Source organism: Panonychus citri, unplaced genomic scaffold (assembly GCF_014898815.1).
Source record: "Panonychus citri isolate SS breed McGregor unplaced genomic scaffold, ASM1489881v1 Contig00095, whole genome shotgun sequence".
Taxonomy (NCBI): Eukaryota; Metazoa; Arthropoda; class Arachnida; order Trombidiformes; family Tetranychidae; genus Panonychus; species Panonychus citri.
Window position 1 is genome coordinate 108,473 of NW_026515500.1, and position 22,846 is coordinate 131,318.

Below are 22,846 nucleotides of genomic sequence, written 5' to 3' on the forward strand. Positions count from 1 at the left end.
ACTTTAGTATAATGAGTGATAACGAATTTGTTAATGATGATGCTAATAATGAAAATTACGATACGATGATGGGAATGTGATGCTGGAAATAATAAAGAAAAAGGTAATCAGTGAGTAAATTTAAATCGTAATTGAAAGAGAAAGAGAATAGGGAAAATCTCTGTGTAGCTTATGTGTAACGTATCCATTTTGTTTTCATTCTCATCTTCATCAGTCTCATCATAATCATCTTATTGGCCGTTGAAAATTGCGTTTCAAGAAAAGCATCTTTGTCTTAAAGTGATGAGGATGGAAAAGTATGTCGGTGAAAGAGAAGCTTCTTCTTCATCTTCATCATCTTCTCGGACCAAATGAAATACTGACCTTGGATAATAACTTAAAATAGAGAGAGAGAGAGAGAGAGAGAGAGAGAGAGAGAGAGAGAGAGAGAAATTCGAAATAAAATATTGCCTTTTCCTCTGAGGCTCCCTGACGGTTTTCTGGGAGGATCAGGATGATGGAGATGAAAAAGTAGATGAAGATGAGGAAAAAAAAAGGAGGAAGATGAAGATGAATAAGACAGATATAGATGGATGAAATTGAAGAAGGAGGAGGAGGAGATGATGGAGAAGATGAGGATGATAGAGTATCACTCTTACCACTTTAGATTAAGAAAAGAAAAAGAAAGAGAAAAAAAAAGTTTTTCTCTTGATCAAATCAAATGGAATGAAATTAATTCCAATTTCTATCAATTGATTCAGTAATTCACAGGAGCAAATTTATTTAATTTACAGAATTTGAAGTTTACAATAAACACACAATCGAGATGAATCGTAATTGTAACACTTTGTATCTCTTATAATCAATGTTTACAGTTAGTTGATTGTTTTACTTTTCACCTTAAATCAAATACATTACAATGATTAAGTTGTAATTGATTTTTCTCCAGTCTCGATTAAGACTATCAGATGATATTCAATATTTATTATTGTAAATATCAAATTAGATAATTTAATTTCTGTTACAATAACTCATATGGTTAATGTTAATCATTTAAATTTTGCTATCTAACTGTGACCTTAATTGGTTAATCTAAATTTCCAATGATTAATTAATCATTATAAACTTAATATATTTTGTATCATTTTGTTTTTCGCAAATAAATTGCTTGTGGTTAGAGCAAAAAATAACAAATTAATAATTAGGTGAATTTATTTTTGCTGTTGTCAAAATTGTGACCATTAATTTTAACCTAGAAAATTGTTTACAATTAATTTTAATTGTTACTCTTTTCATACAAATTGTCCACAAAGTAAACACAAGATTCTGTCTATTATCAGCTTAGCAATAGCTCACAAGCAATTAATCATATTTCTAAATTGTACTATTGTTAATATAACAAACGATTAATTATCTTCCCTGAAAGATAATTAATTAAGATGATAATTAATTGGATTTAATTTGATTTCTCTTTTTGTGTCTCCATCTGTTGGCTTCATTGGTAACTACAAGTTCGATTCAATCGATGTATCGAAATGAGTCAAGCTGATTGATGAGAAGCCGAAACAAAAATTTTGGCGAAAATGAAATGTTATGAAAATGACGAAATAATTTCTACTTCTATTTGGTGATTAATTTATATTCTTAATTGTTTATTTTTTGTTTAATTTGTTTGTTTCTATTATGCCAAAGATCAGAGCCAAAGATGGTAATTTTCAATATGGAAATTATAACCGATATTATGGTTATCGGAATCAAAATGTTACCATAGATCCAAGGATAAGCTGCTTTGAGTCTTGTTGGTTTAAGGATCAACATGTTCTGGACATTGGTTGTAATGTTGGTCATGTTACACTGACCATTGCAAGAGATTTTAATCCTTGTAAAATAATTGGTATTGATATAGATGAGAATCTTATTGAAGCTGCCAAACGTAACATTAAAAACTATGTAAAAAGTGATCCGAAAGTTAGAGATTCTCTGAGGAAACGATTGGATATAAATGTGATTAGTAAACATAATTGTGGTCAATCAATTGAACCAATAAATGTCCAGTTGAATGGTGAAGAGAATGGAAAATGTGATGAAATTGATGCTAAAGGCGAGGAGAAAAATTTTCCCAATGGAATGGATCATCTAAATGGTGAAGCAATTAAATTAAACGATCATTCCAAGTCACCAATTGAATCTAATCTGACAACCGTTTCTACAGAATCAACTGAATTTGCTGTTTCAAGTTCATCTCAATCTCTTCCAATCAATTCTTCAACCCAATCTGATCCATCTACTAAAGTAAATCTAATTAGTCAATCTTCATTTGATGACGAATCGCCCACGTCTGTGAAAAGAATTAAATTAGATAACAGTAAACCAGTTGATTTCCCTCGAAATGTCAAATTCTTTTGCGAAAATTATTTCCTCGATTGTGACGATCTTTTGAACGGAGAGAAACCAGAATTTGATTGTATTCTTTGCCTTAGTGTAACCAAATGGATTCATCTGAATTTCGGTGATGAGGGATTGAAAAGAGTCTTCAAACGAATGTATCGTCAATTACGATCTGGTGGAAGATTAATTCTCGAACCTCAACCCTGGTCTTCTTACAAGAAGAAAAAACTCACTTCAGTAAGTAATTTCTTTCTATCATTAACGATTATCAATCAATCGCCGAGAACAACAAACTTGATCAACAATTAGAAAATGATTCTACTCTAATGTTTACACTCTAAATTTCAATTAGTTAATTTAACCTCTTAAATTGCTGATAAACTGACCAATTTATTTTCTCTCTCAATAGGAAATCACATTAAAAAATTACTTGTCAATCAAATTTAAACCCGATGATTTCAATGAATATCTTTTATCCAGTGAAGTTGGTTTCAGCTCTTCGGAACTTTTGAAAACTCCGATTCATGAATCTAAAGGTAATTAACAAGCCGATCAACAATTTATCATTATTAATATGAATTTACTAATTTCTCCCATGAATCTATTCAGGTTTTCAAAGACCGATTTTTCTATTCCTAAAGTCCAAGGAAAGTTCATAATTTTGGGTCATCCATGTTGCCATTTAAATTATCCTGCTAAACCAAAAAGTCATTAATTAATTTAATAAGTCATCATGCTAAAGTCATTATTCCAAATGCTCATGTTAATCATCAATTATTTCTCTCTTTCTCTATTTTTTTTGCATCTTGTTACTCTTGAAATTGAGAAACTTTTTCAAATGTTACATTTTCATTATCAAAAACTATCGAGAAAAAATAATCACATTCACATTTCACTTGTGCCATTGATGAAACAATCAAAAGTGATTAAAAAATTTTCCTAATTTAAGAAAATTTGTTTATTTCATGTAACTGAAATTCACTTTAATCAATACTCGAGACAATTAAGAAAATGATTGATCAGAATTTTTGAATTTCTCTCGGCTGACTGAGCCTATTTTGAGAAAATGAAGCTGATCAATTGACTGTTTACATCCAAAGATAAACAGTGATTGAGAAAAGGCGTTGATTAAGTTAATTAATTTTCTCGGGCAAGTATTAATTCTCTATTAAATTACCTTAATTATTGTCTACATCAACAGCAGATAATCCGATTGTTGTTCTCATTCCAAATGAACAATTTCCATTCGTTTTAATTTTCTCTCTTCTTGTTTTGTTTATCATTTCATTAGAAACCAATTGATGACAGAAAACAATTGACAGTAATTGTGGTTAATTATGATTTACAATTTCTTCATTTTTGGTGGTTCGGGTAATTGTTTGTTCGCCTTGGACAGAGAGAAAGGAGATGAATCATTGTTATTCGGTTTCTTATTCACCATGGTTTCTTTTTCCAATCGTATTGCTCCAGTTCTTATGAAGGAACATAATTTTTTTGTCTGTTCAACATCATCTTATCAACTTGTCTTCATGGAAATGCCAACTTCGGTTAAATTTGTAATAATCTGTAGTAAAGATTCAACCCGAACCAATGAGTATTACAAACAAGTGATCAGAGACCTTTATCGAACCGTTTATGTTGAATATCATGTTAAAAATCCCGTGATTGAGCCTCATGCAACTTCAATCGATTCAGATTTATTTCGGGAGAAAGTCGTCGATTTTTTCACTAAAATGTGACACAATTAATCCTTAGTTAATCTAATCCGTTCATCGCTAACTCATCGCTCTCGTTTTTTCGTGTGTGTATCTGTGGGACAAATGAAACCGAAAGAAAATCAAACTAATTGTTACGTTATGGATTTGTAAATGGTTCTTGTAAAAAACAATCGATAGCAAATATAATTGATCTCGAAAAGAGAAAACCTTTTTTAATCCTTTATAATAAAGACACGATAAATTTCACCGAACAATTTAATCTTGTCATAATCTTATTCTAGGAAAAAAAAATCAATTGTTAAACTACAATTTTCGGCACAGTTACAAATCTACAATCAGAAAATTTCGGTTCATTTCAAAAGCTTTTGGGTACTAATTGTTGCTCGAGTAAATCGGGAATTTTAAATGTTCCATCTTCTTGTTGATTGTTTTCCATTAAAGAGGCAACCAAAACATCACAATTAACTAGTGTTCCTTTAACAATTGAATATCCTTCTCGTCCCAATCTTTTAGTTGTATAATCGCGGTGATTAGCGACATGACCTGATGCCTTCCAGGTCGATGATGACGGCATCCAAACTTGAATCTCATATCTACTTGATTCGTTTGCTTTCAACATTTGACCTGAACATTTGACCAGTCTACAGGGTAGCCCAAGATCTTTGTATAACGACCAAGCAAATGAAACCATTGATTGAGTTTCTTGAGCTGATATTTTGGGCTCGTTCGGTGTTAAAGTGACACAATTTACTGTATGATATTGATTTAATGTCGATGAATAATTTGATCCAATTGATGAGAATCGCAAGGGTAAACGTGATGGATTAATTTCTCGCCTATTCAACAAACCGGCAAATGCTTCAAAAGCAGATTCACCAACCAAATGAATATAATTGTTCACTGCTTCAGCATCATCTCCTTGAGCAATTAACAAAGGATCATTGTAAATATTATCAACTCTCTCGGCATCACAGGCCTGAATTATTGCTGATTTAACAATGTCAAGACCAACAAAGGGAATATAATCAGCTGACAATAGAGATGATGAAAAGTATCGGGTCAAAGCGATAAACAATTTAGCTCCATCAGCTGTTATGAATTGAGATGCCGGTCCAATGATACTTGTATGTTGACCGAAATTGATATAAGCTAATTTAACCGAATCAAGTAGTTTGAATTTTGGTCGAGGTTTGGTCACTTCTTCGATGACGGTGAAATATTGTCCATCAGATCTCTCGGTGTCTTCATCTATTTCATTGGGTAATTTTAGAAGAAAAGAAATAACCTCGTCTTCCAATGGTCTTAATTCTTGTTCGATATTTTCTAAGTCTTTGGTAAGATGAGATAGATCGGGTCGAACATTTGTGAAATAACTATTGGTATCACCTAAATTGTCTTCGATTGTTCCCATAAAAGTGACCAAGTTCTCCCTTTTGGGACGCAATTCCAGAATCTTTCTCATCAAAGGTTGATAACTTTTCAATCGATCGACTTGAGATTTAGCTTCTTCCGGTGATGAACGAATCGAAATACTTTCCTCAATTCTTTTAACATAATCATCAACCAGATATTCATCTAAATTTACAATCACACGGACAGGAAATATATGACCTTTTGGAAGATTGGAGGTTCGGAAAAGAGCCATTGTCTCAATAGATTTTCAATAGAAATATTATTATCCCTATTTACTATTGTTTCTTTATCTTTACCAATCCAATTGCAAGAACTGTCACTGGAAAAGAATACAAAATAAGGTGAGAAAATAGAATAGAACAAAAAAGAAACAAAAAAACAATTACGATTAATCATCAAAATACTAAAAGAATCAACAATTTAGATTCAAATTGAATGGCGAGAAAAAAGTGAAAATGAAAACATAAACATTACCTTTTACCACCGGAAAACTGATGATGAACACACAAGACTAATTGCAGATTTAAAGACTAGAAAGTTAATTGATTTTCAGTTTAAAAGGCACAAAATTAAAAGACAATTAAGAAAATTAGTCAACAAAACAATTAGAATTGAAAATCAATAACAATTAACAGACTTTGATGTTAAGAGCCAAAAGAAATCAACTGATAAAAAATCGGCTTGGAAATGTCAACAAACCTGCTTAACATGTGACTCGGAATTTGATTGTTAACCAACATCATCAACATCGATCTTTGTTTTATCAGTTAATTTAGTTAATTTCCATTTAATTACATTTAATTTTCAACAATTAATTAACATCTTTGCTAAAGGTAAGTGTCTGATCAGTGTTTCATTTATTCAAATATTTACTTTAAGTAATCAGATTGAGTTGGTTTTTTTTTATTTACTCTTTTGTTTTTCTTTATCATGTTTTCTATACATTCACTGTGAGTGTAGTTTAATTAATTGTTATTTGCGTTTTGTTTTTCTTAAATTTGTTTAATTATCGTTTAAAGGTGGACACATTTGTTGGTGGAACAATTTGATTGATTGAGTATTGGTGGTTAATCAGGGTAAGAATAAAATGGGCGATATTGATGCGGTGAACAATGATGTCTCTTGTGATGAAGAGAAGGCGATTGGAAAGGTAAAGGTGATTGCTGAGCAATTGGGGATTTCGCTGGATGAGATTAAAGAGAAGAATATTTCAAAGAAAACATTGAAGAGAATGTTGAAAAATAAGGTTTACAATGAGACCAAAATTGAGAAACGTCGAATTCAAAAGCAGAAGAAAAAAGCTAAAAGAAAAGAGCTAAAGGAAACACTGGGAATCAATTTAAGTGAGAAAAAGAATCGACTGACCATGGATGAGTCACCAAATAAGGTCAATATTGCCATCGATTTAAGTTTTAACTCTATGATGAATGAGAAAGAATTAAGGAAATTGATGAAACAAATTCAACGTTGTTACTCATTAAACCGACGCTCTGATGGTCCATGTCAATTTTATTTAACCTCATTAAAAGACGAAATAGCGAAAGGGTTAATGTCCAAACAACCAGGATTCGATTATTGGGATATTCACCGGAAGGAAGAGCATTTTTCACAAGTTTTCAGTGATTTCAAAGAAAAAGGAACATTAATCTTTCTATCCAGTGATTCACCCAATTTATTACCCGATGTTGATGAGATAAAAAGACGCGGTGGTGACTATGTTTACATAATCGGTGGACTGGTTGACCATAATGTCCACAAAGGATTAACTCTTGGATTGGCCCAAAAATCGGGCATTCAAACAGCTCGACTTCCCATTGACCAGTGTATGGAACTATGTGTTTCCAAAGTTCTTGCAGTTAACCATGTTTTCGAGATCATGTTAAATGCTACCAATGGAATAACTTGGTCCGAATCATTCGAAAAGGTCATTCCCGCTCGAAAAGTAAAACAAAGTAATGCTCTTAAATCTCGAAAAAAACCTAAAAGTGTTGATCAAAAAGAGAATACGGAAAATGAAGAGAGTGACAAAAAATCCACCGCCACCACTTCCTTGCCCTCGAGCAATAACACGATTCCACCTCATCCTCCATCTCCATCATCATCTTTAGCCTCATCTTCACCTTCCTCTGAATCGTCTCCATCTTAATCGACAATTGTCTTAATTTAGTTTAAGACAATTGATTTCGATTGATTTAACTTGATAACTAACAAAAGAAACTGATTAAATTGTTCAACACAGTCGAAGTGCAAAAATTTTCAAAAATAAATTATTACATCAGTTTGGAAAACATTTGATTCGTAATTGTATTATTCATTTGATTGCAATTCTTATACCAACAATTAACAATAAATTAGCATAGTTGATGATAATTATTGATTTTCTTTTCTGTTTAAACAATAATCATAATCCAAATCAATTTTAATTAGTTGATAAGGTCAATACAATAATTTCATTCTTATTAATACAATTAATTTAGAAACTTCCAAACAATAACAATAAATCAGTTGAATCGAATTGTGATTTAAAAAAGTAACTTAATTGTTATGAGAAATTAAATAACTATCTTCATATTTGAAACAATAATAAAGAAACCAAATTAATTTCAATGAAATTATTAATTTAATCACTGATTCTAATTAAGGTCAAGGATAAATAATATTGTTATTTTTTGCCTTTTCATACAAATTTCTAGTTAATTAACGATGATTAAAGTAATCAATTAATTATTTAAACTCAAAATCGACAATCCAACCGGATTAGATTGAATTCAATCAAATTGGACAATTTAATCGTTAATTTGAATCAATTTCTTAATTGTAGCAAAAACTTTTTCGTCCACAATAGTTGTGTAAAACTTACTAACATGGACGAAGATAAATCAACAAGATTCTAAATCGATTGCATAATCTAATTAGAAGGGTAATTGGATTGTAATTAGATGTAATTTAACAGCATATTAACTCACTTTAAGAAAAACGAGAGAGAGAAACAATTAAGACAATTATCATCGTGATTCTATTATCATGATCACACCGGTTTTCTTGATAATCACTGGTAAACCAATAGAACCCAACAGAATCTCCCATATACGTAAACAGAATTTCCCGTTGATAATAATACTTTTTCTCGGCAAATTCATTCAAAAGAATATGATAATAACAAAACTAACAGGGTTTCCCCTGGAGAAGAATAAGAAGAAGCGAAAAAGTTAAGATTATCCAAAATGGCGATTCCACAAAGAGAAACTTATTAATCCGGTTGATAAAAAAGAGAGAATTTTCTTCTCCGTCTCTCTCATCATCAGAATGGATTTACCAACACTTTGTACCTCAATTATTATTCAATTATCGGCACACATCAAATTAAACCTCCACGAAATTTGTTAATTGTTACCATCATTAAATTGTTTACCTCTCTAAACATACAAACTACACATCATACATTTACCCTTTCGTTGATAATGGTTAATATGTTTCTCTTAACTTTTTCTTACGTTATAATTGTTGACGTAATTAAACAATTTCCCAAAATTTGTTGACCATATTCAATAAGAATTGTTTTGTATGTTATCAAATAGAAACAATAATCAACAATTAACAGCAATCATCAAGTTAATTCGGTTTTACCTTAACAATCAACAAAAAAGAGAGGGATAATTGACTAACCCAATGAGCTCCACCACTGAATATGTAACAATAATAATTAGAGAAAAGAAAATGAATTTCCCTCTCCCTCTCTCTCTCACTTGATTTAATTAATTTCGATCACATATATAAATATAACTCTTCTTGATTGTTACTTATTGTAAACTTGGTACCAACTGATCACCAAAAAATTCTTACTTTTAATTAGTAGTCACTAATTAGAATTTCAAATAACCGTTTAAAGAAAACGTAACCGTGAATAGTGATTACCCTTTTTGTTTTATTCTGTTTGGTGTTTTGCTTTTTTTAATTGTTATCGATTCATTTCATTGGATTTATCAACTTTCATTTTTCTTCTTTTTTCCCTTAATTGTGATTTTCGTTAACTGATTATTTCAACAGTTCTAAAGTTAAACTTATCGGTGTAACAACAAATCGTCAAAATTGGTTACGTTTTTTGGATTTTCTTTTACCTTTACTTGTTTGCTCTTCTTCCCTTCGTTACTCTGTTGATCGTTTTGGTTTGGCGATTGAAAACTTGTTCGTTATTCAATTAAATTATGATCTTTGTTGGAATTTGTTTGTTAATTGCCTGTAAGTTCAATCAAATTCTGTGTATAATTAGCAACATCTCTTTCGTGTTCCTTGTCCCAGCTAATGCCTAGTGAACACTTTGTTGTTTGTTGTTAATTGTCAAGTGAATTTGTGATGTTTCTTTTTACTAATTTACGTATTTCAATTGTTCATTGATTATAGTTGCTGGTCAATCAGCGGGTCAATCATGTCACTTACGAGAATTGGATTTATGTGCTGCTACTTTACTTGTCTTTACTCAGAATCCTTCAGGTAAATACATGAATTATCATCAATATGATTACTGGTTAATTCATCATTGAATCGTTAAGATGATCTAGTTGATTTATCTGTTTTTTTACTGTCTATTATTTGAGAAAACAATTGTTTTTATATTCTTTGTTTCCTTTTGTTTCATATTATTGTCTATTGTTATTATCGACAGGAATTGCTACTAACGATGCTGAATTGAATAAACAATGTGGATACCTAAAGGAAGCAGATCAATGTTTGAAAAATTTTACTCGTAAATGTACAACTTCACTTCAACGGGAATTGATCTCCTTTGTCACTGAGGGAAGTGTTCGTTTACTGACTGAATATTGTACCACTGGAAGCCAACTAAGAACTAGTTATCTTAAGCACGCTGATTGTTTGAATCAGGCCACTCAGAGCAATCAGAAAACATGCATCAGGGATTTACAATCGGCTTTGGAAACAGTTACACAAGTTGAATGGGATCAACGTATTCCTGCCGGTTGTTGTGCTTATCGACGATTCCAAGATTGTACCGAATCTCAAGTCGAAGCTAAATGTGGTAAAGAGGCTGTTGAATTTATGGACATTTTACTTCGAATGGCTTTATCTCGATTACCCGATATTGTGTGCCCATCTTATAATCCGCAAACAGAAGAGTGTAAAGCTTTGCTACCCGAATCTGGAGCTACACCCAAAGGAGCCAAAAGTAACAGTGTCCTCTCAAGGCTCTTTTCCGCCTACACTGGACTTTGATGATAATTGTACATGGAAAACTATTAAACTCACCCAATGGCCGACTCAAAGCTCATTTATTGGGATCTACTACACCTACATCTACTAGAGGTGTATCTCACCTCTTCGTTGCAAACAAATGCAACACTCGAATTGGTACTTATTGTTTTGTGCTTAAAGTGTACAGAAACGATCTGATTGTGATTCGTTTACATAAATATGATATTCAACCTTGCAACAGTTACTATTATTAATCTTGTGAAAAAAAGAAAGTTTCATTCATCTAATCAATTTCATCTCCAATTTACTATTAATAAATTTCATTTGTAGAAGTATCTAATTTTTTAATCCATAAATTCATTGCAATTGATTGCTTTTCTTATTGATTATTTTGTACATTTACTTGAATATTTGATCATTAAAACTTATCTATCAACTTATGAAAACTTTCTTGATGAATTATCGATTACAACTTTTGGACATTATGATAATTTTCCACGAAACATTTCTTATATTAATTGGAATTACAATGTTCGATTTCATTTCATCGATTATTATCTGATTTCTCTTGCAATGCTTAACTTTATCCATCGAAGGTAATAAATAATATCGGTAAAAACTGTCGGTTTATTACCACAAATTTCCGATCCCCAAGAAACGATTCCAAATAAAATATCCTTACCTGATTTGGTTCCTTTTCTTAGAATCGCAGGTCCACCCGAGTCCCCGAAACAACTAGCGATTCCATCACCACCGGCACAGATCATTCCTGGATGATACTTATTTCCATGGTGAAATTTACACTCATAATCATCATGACGATTTAAATTTGCTTTCCTCAAATAACCAGCACCGTAATTAACACCCCACCCAATGACTGTCAATCTACTTGGTATATAAACATAATTAATTGATTGATAGGGTAGTCGAACTGTGGTCAGGCCAAGTTTGACCAGTGGTAGATGATTGTGTAAGAAGATTAGAGCTAAATCATTATGATGACCATTCTCATTGTAATTAAAATGAATGACAATTTTGGAGACTCGGTGAAAGTGTTTCAATAGATACGATTTAGTTGATTTAGATGAAAGTGTTACCAAGATTAAATTGTTTGCTTTGATTCTTTGAGAAATGAGAAGCTTTTTTACAATAAAATATGATAATCAAGTTAATTGTTGAGGAAAACGATTTGATTTACCTGGAAACACAATGAGCCGCAGTTAGAACGATATTTGATCTAATTAATGATCCAGCACAATAATGTTTAAATCCATTGGGTGTTGATTTCTGAAGGGAAACCAAATAAGAGAAATGGTTAATTGTTGCTCTTGAGCCACCGACAATTTGTCCATTCATTAATGGTGTTGATTGTCTTACAAAGGAAGAATGATTAACTAATTGTGTTAAACTTGGACTTGACAATTTAACTGATAAATTGATCGATAGGAAAACAATTAAAAGAAAAGATGAGAATAGAAACTTGATCACAATTAACATACTTGATGATCAAAGATTTTCCTCTAATCAAATTAACCAAAGTCAACCTTAATCTAAATCAATCGAAATTGCTAATTGATTGATTTCTGTCTTTACTCATATTTACTGATTAGATCATTTTCACCCAAAAATAATAAGGATTATCGGTTGATCATCATAGGATAGTTTTTTTATTGATTAGCTGATTAACTTTAGTTATCTTAGGATTTAACTGTCAACTGGACATTGGTCACTGATCTTGTATGTCAACAATTTTATTGATCTTTTTGTTTTATCAATCATTATATTCATTGTCTTTAGGTTGTTGCATTTTCTCACAAGGTAAATGATGTTGATTATCATCATCATCATCATCGCCATTTCTGATTAGTGATTAAAAATCAACTGATTGTTAGGGAAGATAAAAAATACTACGTGACTCGAATTGTTTCCTTTGTGAAATAATTTGAGTAAAAAGACAGAGAGCTTGATCACCTTTTCTATAGTTAAAAGAAACTGACATGATAATTAATTAAAGTTAATCTCTCATGCAATTTGAATATTGTTTCATATGGAAGGACAATTAAGGGTCCAAACTGTCTCTCTCGAATGAGACTCATTCACTAAGAGTCGGGACATTGAAGAGAGAGAGAGAGAGAGAGAGAGAGAGAGAGAGAGAGAGAGAGAGAGAGAGAGAGAGAGAGAGAGAGAGAGAAGTTTCTCTTTCAAGATTTGGATCAAGAATCCTAATTCTCTTCATCTTTCGCTCGATAAGAAATGAGATCCTAATCCCACTGTTCCTCTTTCATTGGGCTTACCCAATACCCTGAGAGAAAGAAAGAGAAACAGACAGAAGACTAAAAGTTTCAAGGTGATACTTTGAGACTCCGTCTCATAATCAATACTAACTCGTTACTCTCTTTACTCCAAAAGTGAATGTACCCTTTTCAGGCCATCAACCTGACCTGAAGTAGGAAGGTACGAAAAGAGGAGGGAAAAAGGTAGAAGCAGAAAAAGAAAGAGCCAGAAAGCGTATACAAAAGATTGGATGATGATGATGGAAGAGAGAAGATGAGAGACGATGATTAAGTAAATTGCATGTGAAAGATGGAGAGGAAGGGAGGAGGTGATAAAGTTTCAAAAGTTGTTACAAAACATTGAAAGAGAAAAAGACTAGTGATGAAGATTCGCTAACGAATTCAAATATCATTTGAAATAATTAAACACCGAAAATCAAATGAATAAAACTTGAATAATTGAATCAAACAAATAATGGTTAAGCCTAAATAACCAGAAATGGGAAAGTCTTGCATCGATTCAGTTAATCAGTTAATTGACGATCTTGAGTTCGACGATTACAAAATGATTGATTACTCAGATAATTACACGAAACACGTTTACACGAAAAACAGGGACAATTTGAACACCAATACTTGAAATGATTATTCACAAGTCTCAATAAACCTTTGTTTTCATCTCTCTGAATTTTTTTCTGAATTTTCTCTTTCTTTCTGCTGCCGTAAGGTCACGAGTCGTCTTTGAATTTTCACCTGATTACTAATCATTGATAGCCTCGAGCTCACTTACTCTATGAAATAACCAATCGTTTCCTAGATTATCACCTACTACAAAAAATTCATTTGATTAATTTGAAGATTATATAACTAGACTTACTGCAAGCGGCATTGACGTCTGAGCGTGTTTGACTCAGAAAAGAGAGACTGAGAAGTGCGTGTGAGAAAGAGAGTTAAAGAAGGAGAAAGAGAGAAAAAAAGAGAGAGAGAGAGAGTGTGTATCACCAGTGAAGAGAAATCACTAATTTTTCGGGGTGGGCCAATCACCACCCCAAACTATACCGGTGAGCAGACCCATCATTTAGACCTATCTTGAAAATTTGGTGGAGATCGGGCTGAAATTGCGATCGCTATCGTTTAAGGCGATTTTTTTCGATGTATAGTCTTCGCTCAGATAATTAATAAATGACGGATAATATTAGATCTAATTTTAGGATATATCTTAATTTTAGTCAATTTTTGCAGGTAATTTAAATGCAGTTTTGATGGGAATTAAAAAAATTTCAATTACAGGGCAGTGATAAAATTCTTTGCGAGGCACAGAAGTTAGTCCAACGCATCTGAAGTGGTACCAATTGCAACAACTCTCACAAAAAATGACCTTGAATCCTGATGCCTTATTACAATGACCACAAAGCCATCGCTTTGATTTCAGGCTTGCAACTAGATCTTGCAGTTTGCGAATGCATCAGGTTCAAAATAGGACTCAATGATACCAACATTGATATCTTTGTTTCTGAACATTTAAAGAATGAGCGTTTCCAAGCCGTTTACATCGTCAGTTGTGATCAAGATCTGCTTACCAAGAATCGCTTCAGTATTCCGACTAAGATTGAGCCAATTCAGAACTCGAGTTTTATTTAAAAAGCAAAAAACAGCAAAATGGAAATGAATCAAGAAAGGAATTGTTGAAAGATTGCCATCTATTCAGAATAGGACATTGACACAGTATTGTGTAACAAGTTCGGATTTTGGTGTACGAGTTAAGGTTACTCTAAATGATATTTATACAATTCCTGATATCCAATTCGATTCGCCTTCAAAACTTTTTCATGGAAGATTGATGGGAATTCAACCGTTATCCAAATTCAAATTTACAAAGAAACTTACACCAAATCCATATTTAACACTTCAACAATTAGCTAATACTTGTGATGATTCAGTAATCAACAAGAGATATTTCAGAGAGATTCAGATGTAGCACTTAAGTATTCTGCTCACAATGGCTGTTTCCGTTCAAATGCTAATTATTGTTAAATTTATCACATATTTGGACAATGTAAAAATAGTGCTCGATCAGAATGCCACCGAGTCCACGAATGTCTATATTGTGATAATTCATCAGTTCATAGATTAACAGTTTGTTCAGCTTACCTACAAGCTGAATCTGAATTAGCTAGAAGCAGAATGTAATGACTGAACTCTTATTCACCATAAACTAATAAAAGTTCATTGAAAATTTCATCATCACTGTAATCTATCATAAACTATTCAACAATACGAAAACAAGATTAGAAATCATTTACATGTAAACTCAGTTAATCCTGAGGTGGCTAATCCTAGTCATTAAGGCTTTTAACTAATACCAGAATCGAATCCAACTAACTAAAAAAAAATAAGTCCAATTTAATTAAATGAATTGTCTTCGTATCTAATCACTAAGTTGACCAAATTATCTTTAGAAAAAATGTTTAACGGTTTAAAGCTAAAGTTTTATCTAACAAAGATAAACGTAAACACTTATAGAACCCCTACCCTTAGGGTCTGGGGTAAAGAAACTTGTAATGTTTTGATCCAAAGAGAATAAACTGAAAATTTCATATTCTCAATTTCACTTAATCGAATGAAAATCGTAAAAATTGATCATCAATGAGACCCAGTGCACTATTTCGAAAATCGCAAAAAACCGAGTTGGAGTGAGTCACTTAAGAATCTCTTCAATCTAGAAACTGAATGAAATTGTACTGTTCATATTCTCTATCATGTTAACTTTCGAGAAAAAAAATTGATCAACTTTATTTACGAAAATTGGTCATTATTAGTGTTTCTCTCCACGAGATAGCACCAGCAGAATTTGGGATTTTGTTGCAAAATGTCAATTCGTTTTCTAAATGAGGTTGGTAGCTAACGGAGAGCAATTTACAAGCTAAATTGTTTCAACATTTTAATTCTGTTAATTTAATTTCTTCTTGGTTTCCGACGTTTACCAATTAAACCTTTTCCTCGAATTGTCTGTTTTTATTCTGGTTGATTTTATTTATTAATCCAAAGTGTTTATTGTAACAATTTTCTTTTCTTTTCTTTTCTTTTCTATCCTTTCCTTTTATTTTTGTTTTCTTTCTCTTTCTGTTTTTGTGTTTCTCTTTCGCCATAATAATAATTTGGAAAAGAAAACAACTCAAAAGTATTTCTCCGAAAATTATTTCTATTCTTATTCTTCTTCATCTTAATCGTCAATCAATCGTCTAATTGAGCAGCGAAAAGAAACAAAAACGACAACATTAAAAGTCAACTTGTGTCATATGAAACTTGTTGATTATTCTTTTTAAACTGATTTAATTGTGCAAAATAATCTCAGTCTTCTAATTGATTATAATTCTCCAAAATTTGCCTTAAAGATCGAAGCGAACTAAAATCTCAACAGTACCTTCGATTAACCTTCACAATCACTTCTAACACAATTAAGATAATTGACAAAATCATTCGTGTAAACCTAATCTCCATTTACTTTGATTAGAACTGTGATCAATTGATTTGGAAAAGGCGCCAATATAAATTTTCCTCTATGATGTAATCAGCTGCTATTTGTGGTTCCATTTCAATTGAACATTTCACTTCTTGTTTTCTTTAATCAATTTCTATTCTTAAATCAACTTACTAAATTCATTATCTAATCAATTGGATTGGTCATTTTCCTTTAATTGTTCCTAACCTGTGATTGTGAACTTGAGGTCATTTCGATTTTATTTATTTAAATGACTACCTAAAGGTAACCTTTGTATCAACACTGGTTCCTCTTTGGGTTAATGTGAGTACTTTCATTTTGATTTAACTTCCTTGTTCAGATTTTTGATTTTCATTTCAACACAACAATTAACTATTAATATTACTAATTAGCTAGTTAATCAAGTTATTAATCTCTCTTCTCTATGTCTCTTTATTTAGATGATGACTTTTCTTTTTAACCAATGTTACAATCTAAATCTATGTAATAATTGATGATTGAATTTGTGACTTGATTCACATTGAATCATTCAATTAGAATTTAATTTTTTTTTTGTTCTCTTTAAATTGTTTATTTCTATTCTTTAGATTATCATCAAGTTATAATTAGCTGATCATATCTTTTTCTTGATATTTTATTTGCATGATAACTAATTGTTTATCCATTTTATTACCAAGCAGGATGATTAAGCTGTTATAAATTGTCGCTAGCCTTGAGTAAAGTGATTAAATTGTTACCCTGTCACAATCAAGGAAACACTTTAACTTGAACGTCAAGTTTTCAATTTCTAACCAGTGAAAGTGATCGTGTTAATTGTTTTCCATTGATTCAATCATCGCCTGTTTATTATCCAACTAGAGACACCTATTGATTAACTTACCTTTAATTAGCTCTTTTCGTTAGGCCTAATTATTTATTACGATGGAGGAGTTTTTCCAACTGTGAAAACCTTAGTGATTATAACTAATTCATCTTGCTAACTGTTTATTGTGTTTACATTTTATTTTATTTTTCTGTTTAGAATTATAATTCTACCTGTTTAACTCAACGTAATGAATGTTTTAATCATGGTTGATCTAACGTGAGTATCAACATCTACAATTGAAATGAACCTTTTCGCTTTCTCATTGATAATTTTATTCCGATTCTCTCTCATTAGGTTATTTCTTTTAACTTGGAACGTAAAAGACAGCGGTCCAGATAATGGCGATTATAGTGACCTACTTAATAAAGCATTTAATTCAGTTAATGGTACTAGAGAACCTGATGTAATTGCTATCGGGTATGGTTCGCAATTAATTGTTAATTTGACTCAATCCAATGGAGCAAAAGGTTCAATATGTTATAATCTTTTCATGTATTTCTGATTTTCTCCTTTTTTTTCTGTTGATCATTTCTGTTGATTTAGATTACAAGAAGTGGCTTTCAAGCTCATTGGACCTGATCCTTGGGTTACAAAGACTAAAGAGATATTAGCTGATCGTGATTATGTTCTGATTAAAAAGAATCAACTTGTTGGTATCTTGTTGATGGTTCTTGTCAAAAGAAGTGCAATTTTAGATTTTATTAACATTAAAATCGATTATACGAGAACTGGATTAGGTGGACTTTGGGGTAATAAAGGCGCTGTTTCCGTTAGATTTGACCATAAAGGGGTTGCCACTGTTTTAACAAATTCTCATCTTGCTGCCCATGATTACAATTTGGAAACACGAATCTCCGAGTACAAGAAAATAAATGGAGGTCAAACTTTTGAAATTAAAGATCCAGAATCGCGCTCATTACGAATAGAAGACCATGAGTAAGACTTGTCCCTCGAATCTAATTGAAATTGAATTTTAATTATTTTCTTATTCTCTTAAGTGTATCCTTCTGGTTGGGTGACCTAAATTTCCGTTTAGATGAATTAACTGGACAAGAGATTCTTCAAAAAGTGGTCTATGCTGATTTGACCAAAAACGATGAGGAAAGAAAGAAACAAATTGAAAATCTTTTGGAATATGATCAAGTAAGTTAATTGATTTTTCTCCTCGTTCTCAATTGTTCTGATCTATTATTCTTTCCATTCCAGTTATCAAAAACTCGAAGACTCGATAAAGCGTTTAATGGATACTCAGAGGCTCCTATTAGTTTCTCTCCAACTTATAAGTTTATCGTTTGGTCAAATGAATATGACCTGTAAGTAGAATCAAGAATTAGATGATTGAAATTGATTGTATTGATAACTATTGTTTAATTTACGAATATTTGTATATATTTAGTGGCCGAAAACCCGCTTGGTGCGATCGGATTTTGTATAAAGTTAGAGGATCAAGTGCAATCAAAGTTTCTCCGAATGAATATCGAAGTCATCCCGAGTTTTCTCAAAGTGACCACAAGCCCGTGACCAGTTTTTTCTCGCTGACCAATCCAACCAAATTGAAAGTTAAAAGGGAAATCAGACCCTCACCTAAACTCAAATTCGTTACTCCATCAGATTGGAGGATCCACCATGATGCATCTGCTTTTTACACCATAGATGATTCAGAAAATAGTGGAAAAACTTATTCTTCAAGAGATTCTACTCCAGATAGAGATTTAAATTCAACGCGACTATTGCGACGACAACAAAGATCCAATTCATTAGATTTGTCCTCTAAATTATCCGAATTCGATTGGATTGGATTATATCCAGAAAATTTTACCGATCTTGAAGAGCCCATTAGCTTTGTTTGGTCTAATCCTGAGCCAGTTCAATATTCTGGTACTAATCGACAAGAGCGGCTATCTACTTCTTCATCTTCTTCGTCCTCATCATCATCATTTGATCTTTTGGGCTCAGGTAATAATCTTCCCAATTCACCAATTTTCAAAGTAGATTTTTCCGAATTGGTTTTACTTAAACCAGGACGATTTCGACTTCTCTATTTCAACGAAGATGGACAACTTCGTGCAATGAGCGATCCATTTCCAATAATCAATTAATTCTCTACTCTTTTTTTTTCTATTCTTGACAAATAAAGTTATTTTAGAATTTATTTCAACTCAAAAATCGATACGATAAGATTCAAGTGTAAATCAATTACATTGAGCAATTTGATCGTCAATATATCAATTTCTTAATAGTAGCAAAAACATATTCGTTAACAATAGTTTGTAACACTTACTATTAACATGATCAGAGAATAAGAAAAAGCGGGAAAGGTAAGATTATCGAAAATGGCGATTCTTCAAAGAGAATAATATAAATCCGGTTGATATAAGAGAGAAAATACTTTCTGCCTTATTATGATCATCAAAGCAACACGAAAATTATTAATTGTTACCATCATTAAATCGTTCATCTCGTAACATACTCCATATACACTTATCCTTTTGTTGATAATGTTCAAGCTTTTCTCTTACAATAATTGTTGACGTAATTAAACAATTACCCAAAATGTTTTTATATCAAGTTACTAGAAAAGACAATTGAATTGATCACTGAAGAAAAAAACCAATTGACGAAAGTGAAAATGTCCAAGAGATTATTATAATATCTTAAGATCGAGAAAAGAGTTCTGTTCAACTTGAATCAGAGCTGATTGAAGTTGTAAAATTACCAGAACATGAAATGGTTGGCAAAGTCGCCACCGAAAAGATCCTTTGTACCTGATGTTGAATTGAAACCTGAGATAAACGATTTTGTCGAAGATCATTGAAAGTTGTGATTGATTATAAATCAGTTTTATCAATTTCTTAATAGTAGTAATTTACTCGTTTACAATAGTTTTTAACACTTATAACAAAAAGAGGGATAATTAGCTAACCCAATGAGTACCACCACTGAATATGGATAACGTATTCATGGCGGTTGTTGTGCCTATCGGCGATTCAGAGATTGTGTCGAATCTCTTTAAAAAAGAAAGTTTCATTCATCTAATCAATTTCATCTCCAATTTACTATTAATAAATTTCATTTGTAGAAGTATATAATTTTTTAATCCATAAATTCATTGCAATTGATTGCTTTTCTTATTGATTATTTTGTACATTTACTTGAATATTTGATCATTAAAACTTATCTATCAACTTATGAAAACTTTCTTGATGAATTATCGATTACAACTTTTGGACATTATGATAATTTTCCACGAAACATTTCTTATATTAATTGGAATTACAATGTTCGATTTCATTTCATCGATTATTATCTGATTTCTCTTGCAATGCTTAACTTTATCCATCGAAGGTAATAAATAATATCGGTAAAAACTGTCGGTTTATTACCACAAATTTCCGATCCCCAAGAAACGATTCCAAATAAAATATCCTTACCTGATTTGGTTCCTTTTCTTAGAATCGCAGGTCCACCCGAGTCCCCGAAACAACTAGCGATTCCATCACCACCGGCACAGATCATTCCTGGACGATACTTATTTCCATGGTGAAATTTACACTCATAATCATCATGACGATTTAAATTTGCTTTCCTCAAATAACCAGCACCGTAATTAACACCCCACCCAATGACTGTCAATCTACTTGGTATATAAACATAATTAATTGATTGATAGGGTAGTCGAACTGTGGTCAGGCCAAGTTTGACCAGTGGTAGATGATTGTGTAAGAAGATTAGAGCTAAATCATTATGATGACCATTCTCATTGTAATTAAAATGAATGACAATTTTGGAGACTCGGTGAAAGTGTTTCAATAGATACGATTTAGTTGATTTAGATGAAAGTGTTACCAAGATTAAATTGTTTGCTTTGATTCTTTGAGAAATGAGAAGATTTTTTTTAATCGGAAATAATAATTAATATGACAATCAAGTTAATTGTTGAGGAAAATGATTTGATTTACCTGGAAACACAATGAGCCGCAGTTAGAACGATATTTGATCTAATTAATGATCCAGCACAATAATGTTTAAATCCATTGGGTGTTGATTTCTGAAGGGAAACCAAATAAGAGAAATGGTTAATTGTTGCTCTTGAACCACCGACAATTTGTCCATTGATTAATGGTGTTGATTGTCTTACAAAGGAAGAATGATTAACTAATTGTGTTAAACTTGAACTGGATAGTTTAACTGACAAATTGATCGATAGGAAAACAATTAAAAGAAAAGATGAGAATAGAAACTTGATCACAATTAACATATTTGATGATCAAAGATTTTCCTCTAATCAAATTAACCAAAGTCAACCTTAATCTAAATCAATCGAAATTGCTAATTGATTGATTTCTGTCTTTACTCATATTTACCGATTGAACATTGAACATTCACATTGTATAAAAAATATAATCAGCAAGACTATCGGTTGATCATCACAGGAAAAACTCTTAAGCTTTTATTGATTAGCTGATTAACTTTAGTTATCTTAGGATTTAACTGTCAACTGGACATTGGTCACTGATCTTGTATGTCAACAATTTTATTGATCTTTTTGTTTTATCAATCATTATATTCATTGTCTTTAGGTTGTTGCATTTTCTCACAAGGTAAATGATGTTGATTATCATCATCGCCATTTGTGATTAGTGATTAAAAATCAACTGATTGTTAGGGAAGATAAAAAATACTACGTGACTCGAATTGTTTCCTTTGTGAAATAATTTGAGTAAAAAGACAGAGAGCTTGATCACCTTTTCTATAGTTAAAAGAAACTGACATGATAATTAATTAAAGTTAATCTCTCATGCAATTTGAATATTGTTTCATATGGAAGGACAATTAAGGGTCCAAACTGTCTCTCTCGAATGAGACTCATTCACTAAGAGTCAGGACATTGAAGAGAGAGAGAGAGAGAGAGAGAGAGAGAGAGAGAGAGAGAAAGTTTATCTTTCAAGGTTTGGATCAAGAATCCTAATTCTCTTCATCTATCACCCGATAAGAAATGAGATCCTAATCCCACTGTTCCTCTTTCATTGGGCTTACCCAATACCCTGAGAGAAAGAAAGAGAAACAGACAGAAGACTAAAAGTTTCAAGGTGATACTTTGAGACTCCGTCTCATAATCAATACTAACTCGTTACTCTCTTTACTCCAAAAGTGAATGTACCCTTTTCAGGCCATCAACCTGACCTGAAGTAGGAAGGTACGAAAAGAGGAGGGAAAAAGGTAGAAGCAGAAAAAGAAAGAGCCAGAAAGCGTATACAAAAGATTGGATGATGATGATGGAAGAGAGAAGATGAGAGATGATGATTAAGTAAATTGCATGTGAAAGATGGAGAGGAAGTGGGAGGAGGTGATAAAGTTTCAAAAGTTGTTACAAAACATTGAAAGAGAAAAAGACTAGTGATGAAGATTCGCTAACGAATTCAAATATCATTTGAAATAATTAAACACCGAAAATCAAACGAATAACATTTGAATAATTGAATCAAACAAATAATAATAA

General features: G+C 31.8%; 7 protein-coding genes across 9 annotated transcripts; 4 read left to right on the forward strand and 3 right to left on the reverse strand.

Moving 5' to 3' along the window:
* Positions 1-1,537: 1,537 nt before the first annotated feature.
* On the forward strand, positions 1,538-3,510 carry LOC128387909 (7SK snRNA methylphosphate capping enzyme-like). The gene is made up of 3 exons (XM_053347195.1): positions 1,538-2,604; positions 2,777-2,903; positions 2,977-3,510. Exons 1-3 carry the CDS (start codon positions 1,663-1,665, stop codon positions 3,024-3,026), a joined length of 1,119 nt encoding a protein of 372 aa, XP_053203170.1. The 5' UTR covers positions 1,538-1,662; the 3' UTR covers positions 3,027-3,510.
* A 761-nt stretch (positions 3,511-4,271) lies between these two features.
* On the reverse strand, positions 4,272-6,152 carry LOC128387907 (serine--tRNA ligase-like). The gene is made up of 2 exons (XM_053347194.1): positions 5,973-6,152; positions 4,272-5,817 (listed from the first exon to the last, which is right to left on the reverse strand). The coding sequence occupies exon 2, from the start codon at positions 5,728-5,730 to the stop codon at positions 4,441-4,443; it is 1,290 nt and encodes a 429-aa protein (XP_053203169.1). The 5' UTR covers positions 5,731-5,817; positions 5,973-6,152; the 3' UTR covers positions 4,272-4,440.
* A 21-nt stretch (positions 6,153-6,173) lies between these two features.
* Positions 6,174-7,868, forward strand: LOC128387910 (tRNA methyltransferase 10 homolog A-like). Its single transcript, XM_053347196.1, has 2 exons — positions 6,174-6,331; positions 6,518-7,868. Exon 2 carries the CDS (start codon positions 6,586-6,588, stop codon positions 7,642-7,644), a length of 1,059 nt encoding a protein of 352 aa, XP_053203171.1. The 5' UTR covers positions 6,174-6,331; positions 6,518-6,585; the 3' UTR covers positions 7,645-7,868.
* A 969-nt stretch (positions 7,869-8,837) lies between these two features.
* LOC128387915 (uncharacterized) lies at positions 8,838-11,072 on the forward strand. Its single transcript, XM_053347204.1, has 3 exons — positions 8,838-9,737; positions 9,900-9,989; positions 10,162-11,072. The coding sequence occupies exons 1-3, from the start codon at positions 9,704-9,706 to the stop codon at positions 10,725-10,727; spliced, it is 690 nt and encodes a 229-aa protein (XP_053203179.1). The 5' UTR covers positions 8,838-9,703; the 3' UTR covers positions 10,728-11,072.
* A 119-nt stretch (positions 11,073-11,191) lies between these two features.
* Positions 11,192-12,251, reverse strand: LOC128387914 (chymotrypsinogen A-like). The gene is made up of 2 exons (XM_053347203.1): positions 11,905-12,251; positions 11,192-11,828 (listed from the first exon to the last, which is right to left on the reverse strand). Exons 1-2 carry the CDS (start codon positions 12,201-12,203, stop codon positions 11,261-11,263), a joined length of 867 nt encoding a protein of 288 aa, XP_053203178.1. The 5' UTR covers positions 12,204-12,251; the 3' UTR covers positions 11,192-11,260.
* A 4,110-nt stretch (positions 12,252-16,361) lies between these two features.
* Positions 16,362-19,512, forward strand: LOC128387912 (inositol polyphosphate 5-phosphatase K-like). Of its 3 annotated transcripts, none has more exons than XM_053347201.1 (7): positions 16,362-16,784; positions 17,069-17,562; positions 17,641-17,763; positions 17,890-18,282; positions 18,345-18,489; positions 18,553-18,659; positions 18,743-19,512. In XM_053347201.1, exons 2-7 carry the CDS (start codon positions 17,534-17,536, stop codon positions 19,443-19,445), a joined length of 1,500 nt encoding a protein of 499 aa, XP_053203176.1. In that variant the 5' UTR covers positions 16,362-16,784; positions 17,069-17,533; the 3' UTR covers positions 19,446-19,512. The 3 variants fall into 3 exon arrangements, with proteins under 3 accessions (XP_053203176.1, XP_053203175.1, XP_053203174.1); XM_053347200.1 differs by having other exon boundaries at positions 17,162-17,562; XM_053347199.1 differs by having other exon boundaries at positions 16,363-16,784; positions 17,503-17,562.
* A 511-nt stretch (positions 19,513-20,023) lies between these two features.
* On the reverse strand, positions 20,024-21,927 carry LOC128387913 (chymotrypsinogen A-like). The gene is made up of 2 exons (XM_053347202.1): positions 21,306-21,927; positions 20,024-21,217 (listed from the first exon to the last, which is right to left on the reverse strand). Exons 1-2 carry the CDS (start codon positions 21,602-21,604, stop codon positions 20,650-20,652), a joined length of 867 nt encoding a protein of 288 aa, XP_053203177.1. The 5' UTR covers positions 21,605-21,927; the 3' UTR covers positions 20,024-20,649.
* Positions 21,928-22,846: the final 919 nt, after the last annotated feature.

What these genes read in the sequence shown, in the direction of transcription:
- LOC128387907 (XM_053347194.1), bottom strand. Translation starts at nt 5,730, where the DNA reads ATGGCTCTTTTCCGAACCTCCAATCTTCCAAAAGGTCATATATTTCCT.
- LOC128387910 (XM_053347196.1), top strand. Translation starts at nt 6,586, where the DNA reads ATGGGCGATATTGATGCGGTGAACAATGATGTCTCTTGTGATGAAGAG.
- LOC128387913 (XM_053347202.1), bottom strand. Translation starts at nt 21,604, where the DNA reads ATGTTAATTGTGATCAAGTTTCTATTCTCATCTTTTCTTTTAATTGTT. An exon ending in GCGGCTCATTGTGTTTCCAG is followed by an intron (nt 21,218 to 21,305) that starts GTAAATCAAATC and finishes CATTTCTCAAAG; the next exon opens with AATCAAAGCAAACAATTTAA.
- LOC128387912 (XM_053347201.1), top strand. Translation starts at nt 17,534, where the DNA reads ATGAATGTTTTAATCATGGTTGATCTAAC. An exon ending in CCTGATGTAATTGCTATCGG is followed by an intron (nt 17,764 to 17,889) that starts GTATGGTTCGCA and finishes CTGTTGATTTAG; the next exon opens with ATTACAAGAAGTGGCTTTCA. An exon ending in TGGTCAAATGAATATGACCT is followed by an intron (nt 18,660 to 18,742) that starts GTAAGTAGAATC and finishes GTATATATTTAG; the next exon opens with TGGCCGAAAACCCGCTTGGT.
- LOC128387909 (XM_053347195.1), top strand. Translation starts at nt 1,663, where the DNA reads ATGCCAAAGATCAGAGCCAAAGATGGTAATTTTCAATATGGAAATTAT. An exon ending in AGAAGAAAAAACTCACTTCA is followed by an intron (nt 2,605 to 2,776) that starts GTAAGTAATTTC and finishes CTCTCTCAATAG; the next exon opens with GAAATCACATTAAAAAATTA. An exon ending in TCCGATTCATGAATCTAAAG is followed by an intron (nt 2,904 to 2,976) that starts GTAATTAACAAG and finishes GAATCTATTCAG; the next exon opens with GTTTTCAAAGACCGATTTTT.
- LOC128387914 (XM_053347203.1), bottom strand. Translation starts at nt 12,203, where the DNA reads ATGTTAATTGTGATCAAGTTTCTATTCTCATCTTTTCTTTTAATTGTT. An exon ending in GCGGCTCATTGTGTTTCCAG is followed by an intron (nt 11,829 to 11,904) that starts GTAAATCAAATC and finishes CATTTCTCAAAG; the next exon opens with AATCAAAGCAAACAATTTAA.
- LOC128387915 (XM_053347204.1), top strand. Translation starts at nt 9,704, where the DNA reads ATGATCTTTGTTGGAATTTGTTTGTTAATTGCCT. An exon ending in AATTTGTTTGTTAATTGCCT is followed by an intron (nt 9,738 to 9,899) that starts GTAAGTTCAATC and finishes CATTGATTATAG; the next exon opens with TTGCTGGTCAATCAGCGGGT. An exon ending in CTTTACTCAGAATCCTTCAG is followed by an intron (nt 9,990 to 10,161) that starts GTAAATACATGA and finishes TATTATCGACAG; the next exon opens with GAATTGCTACTAACGATGCT.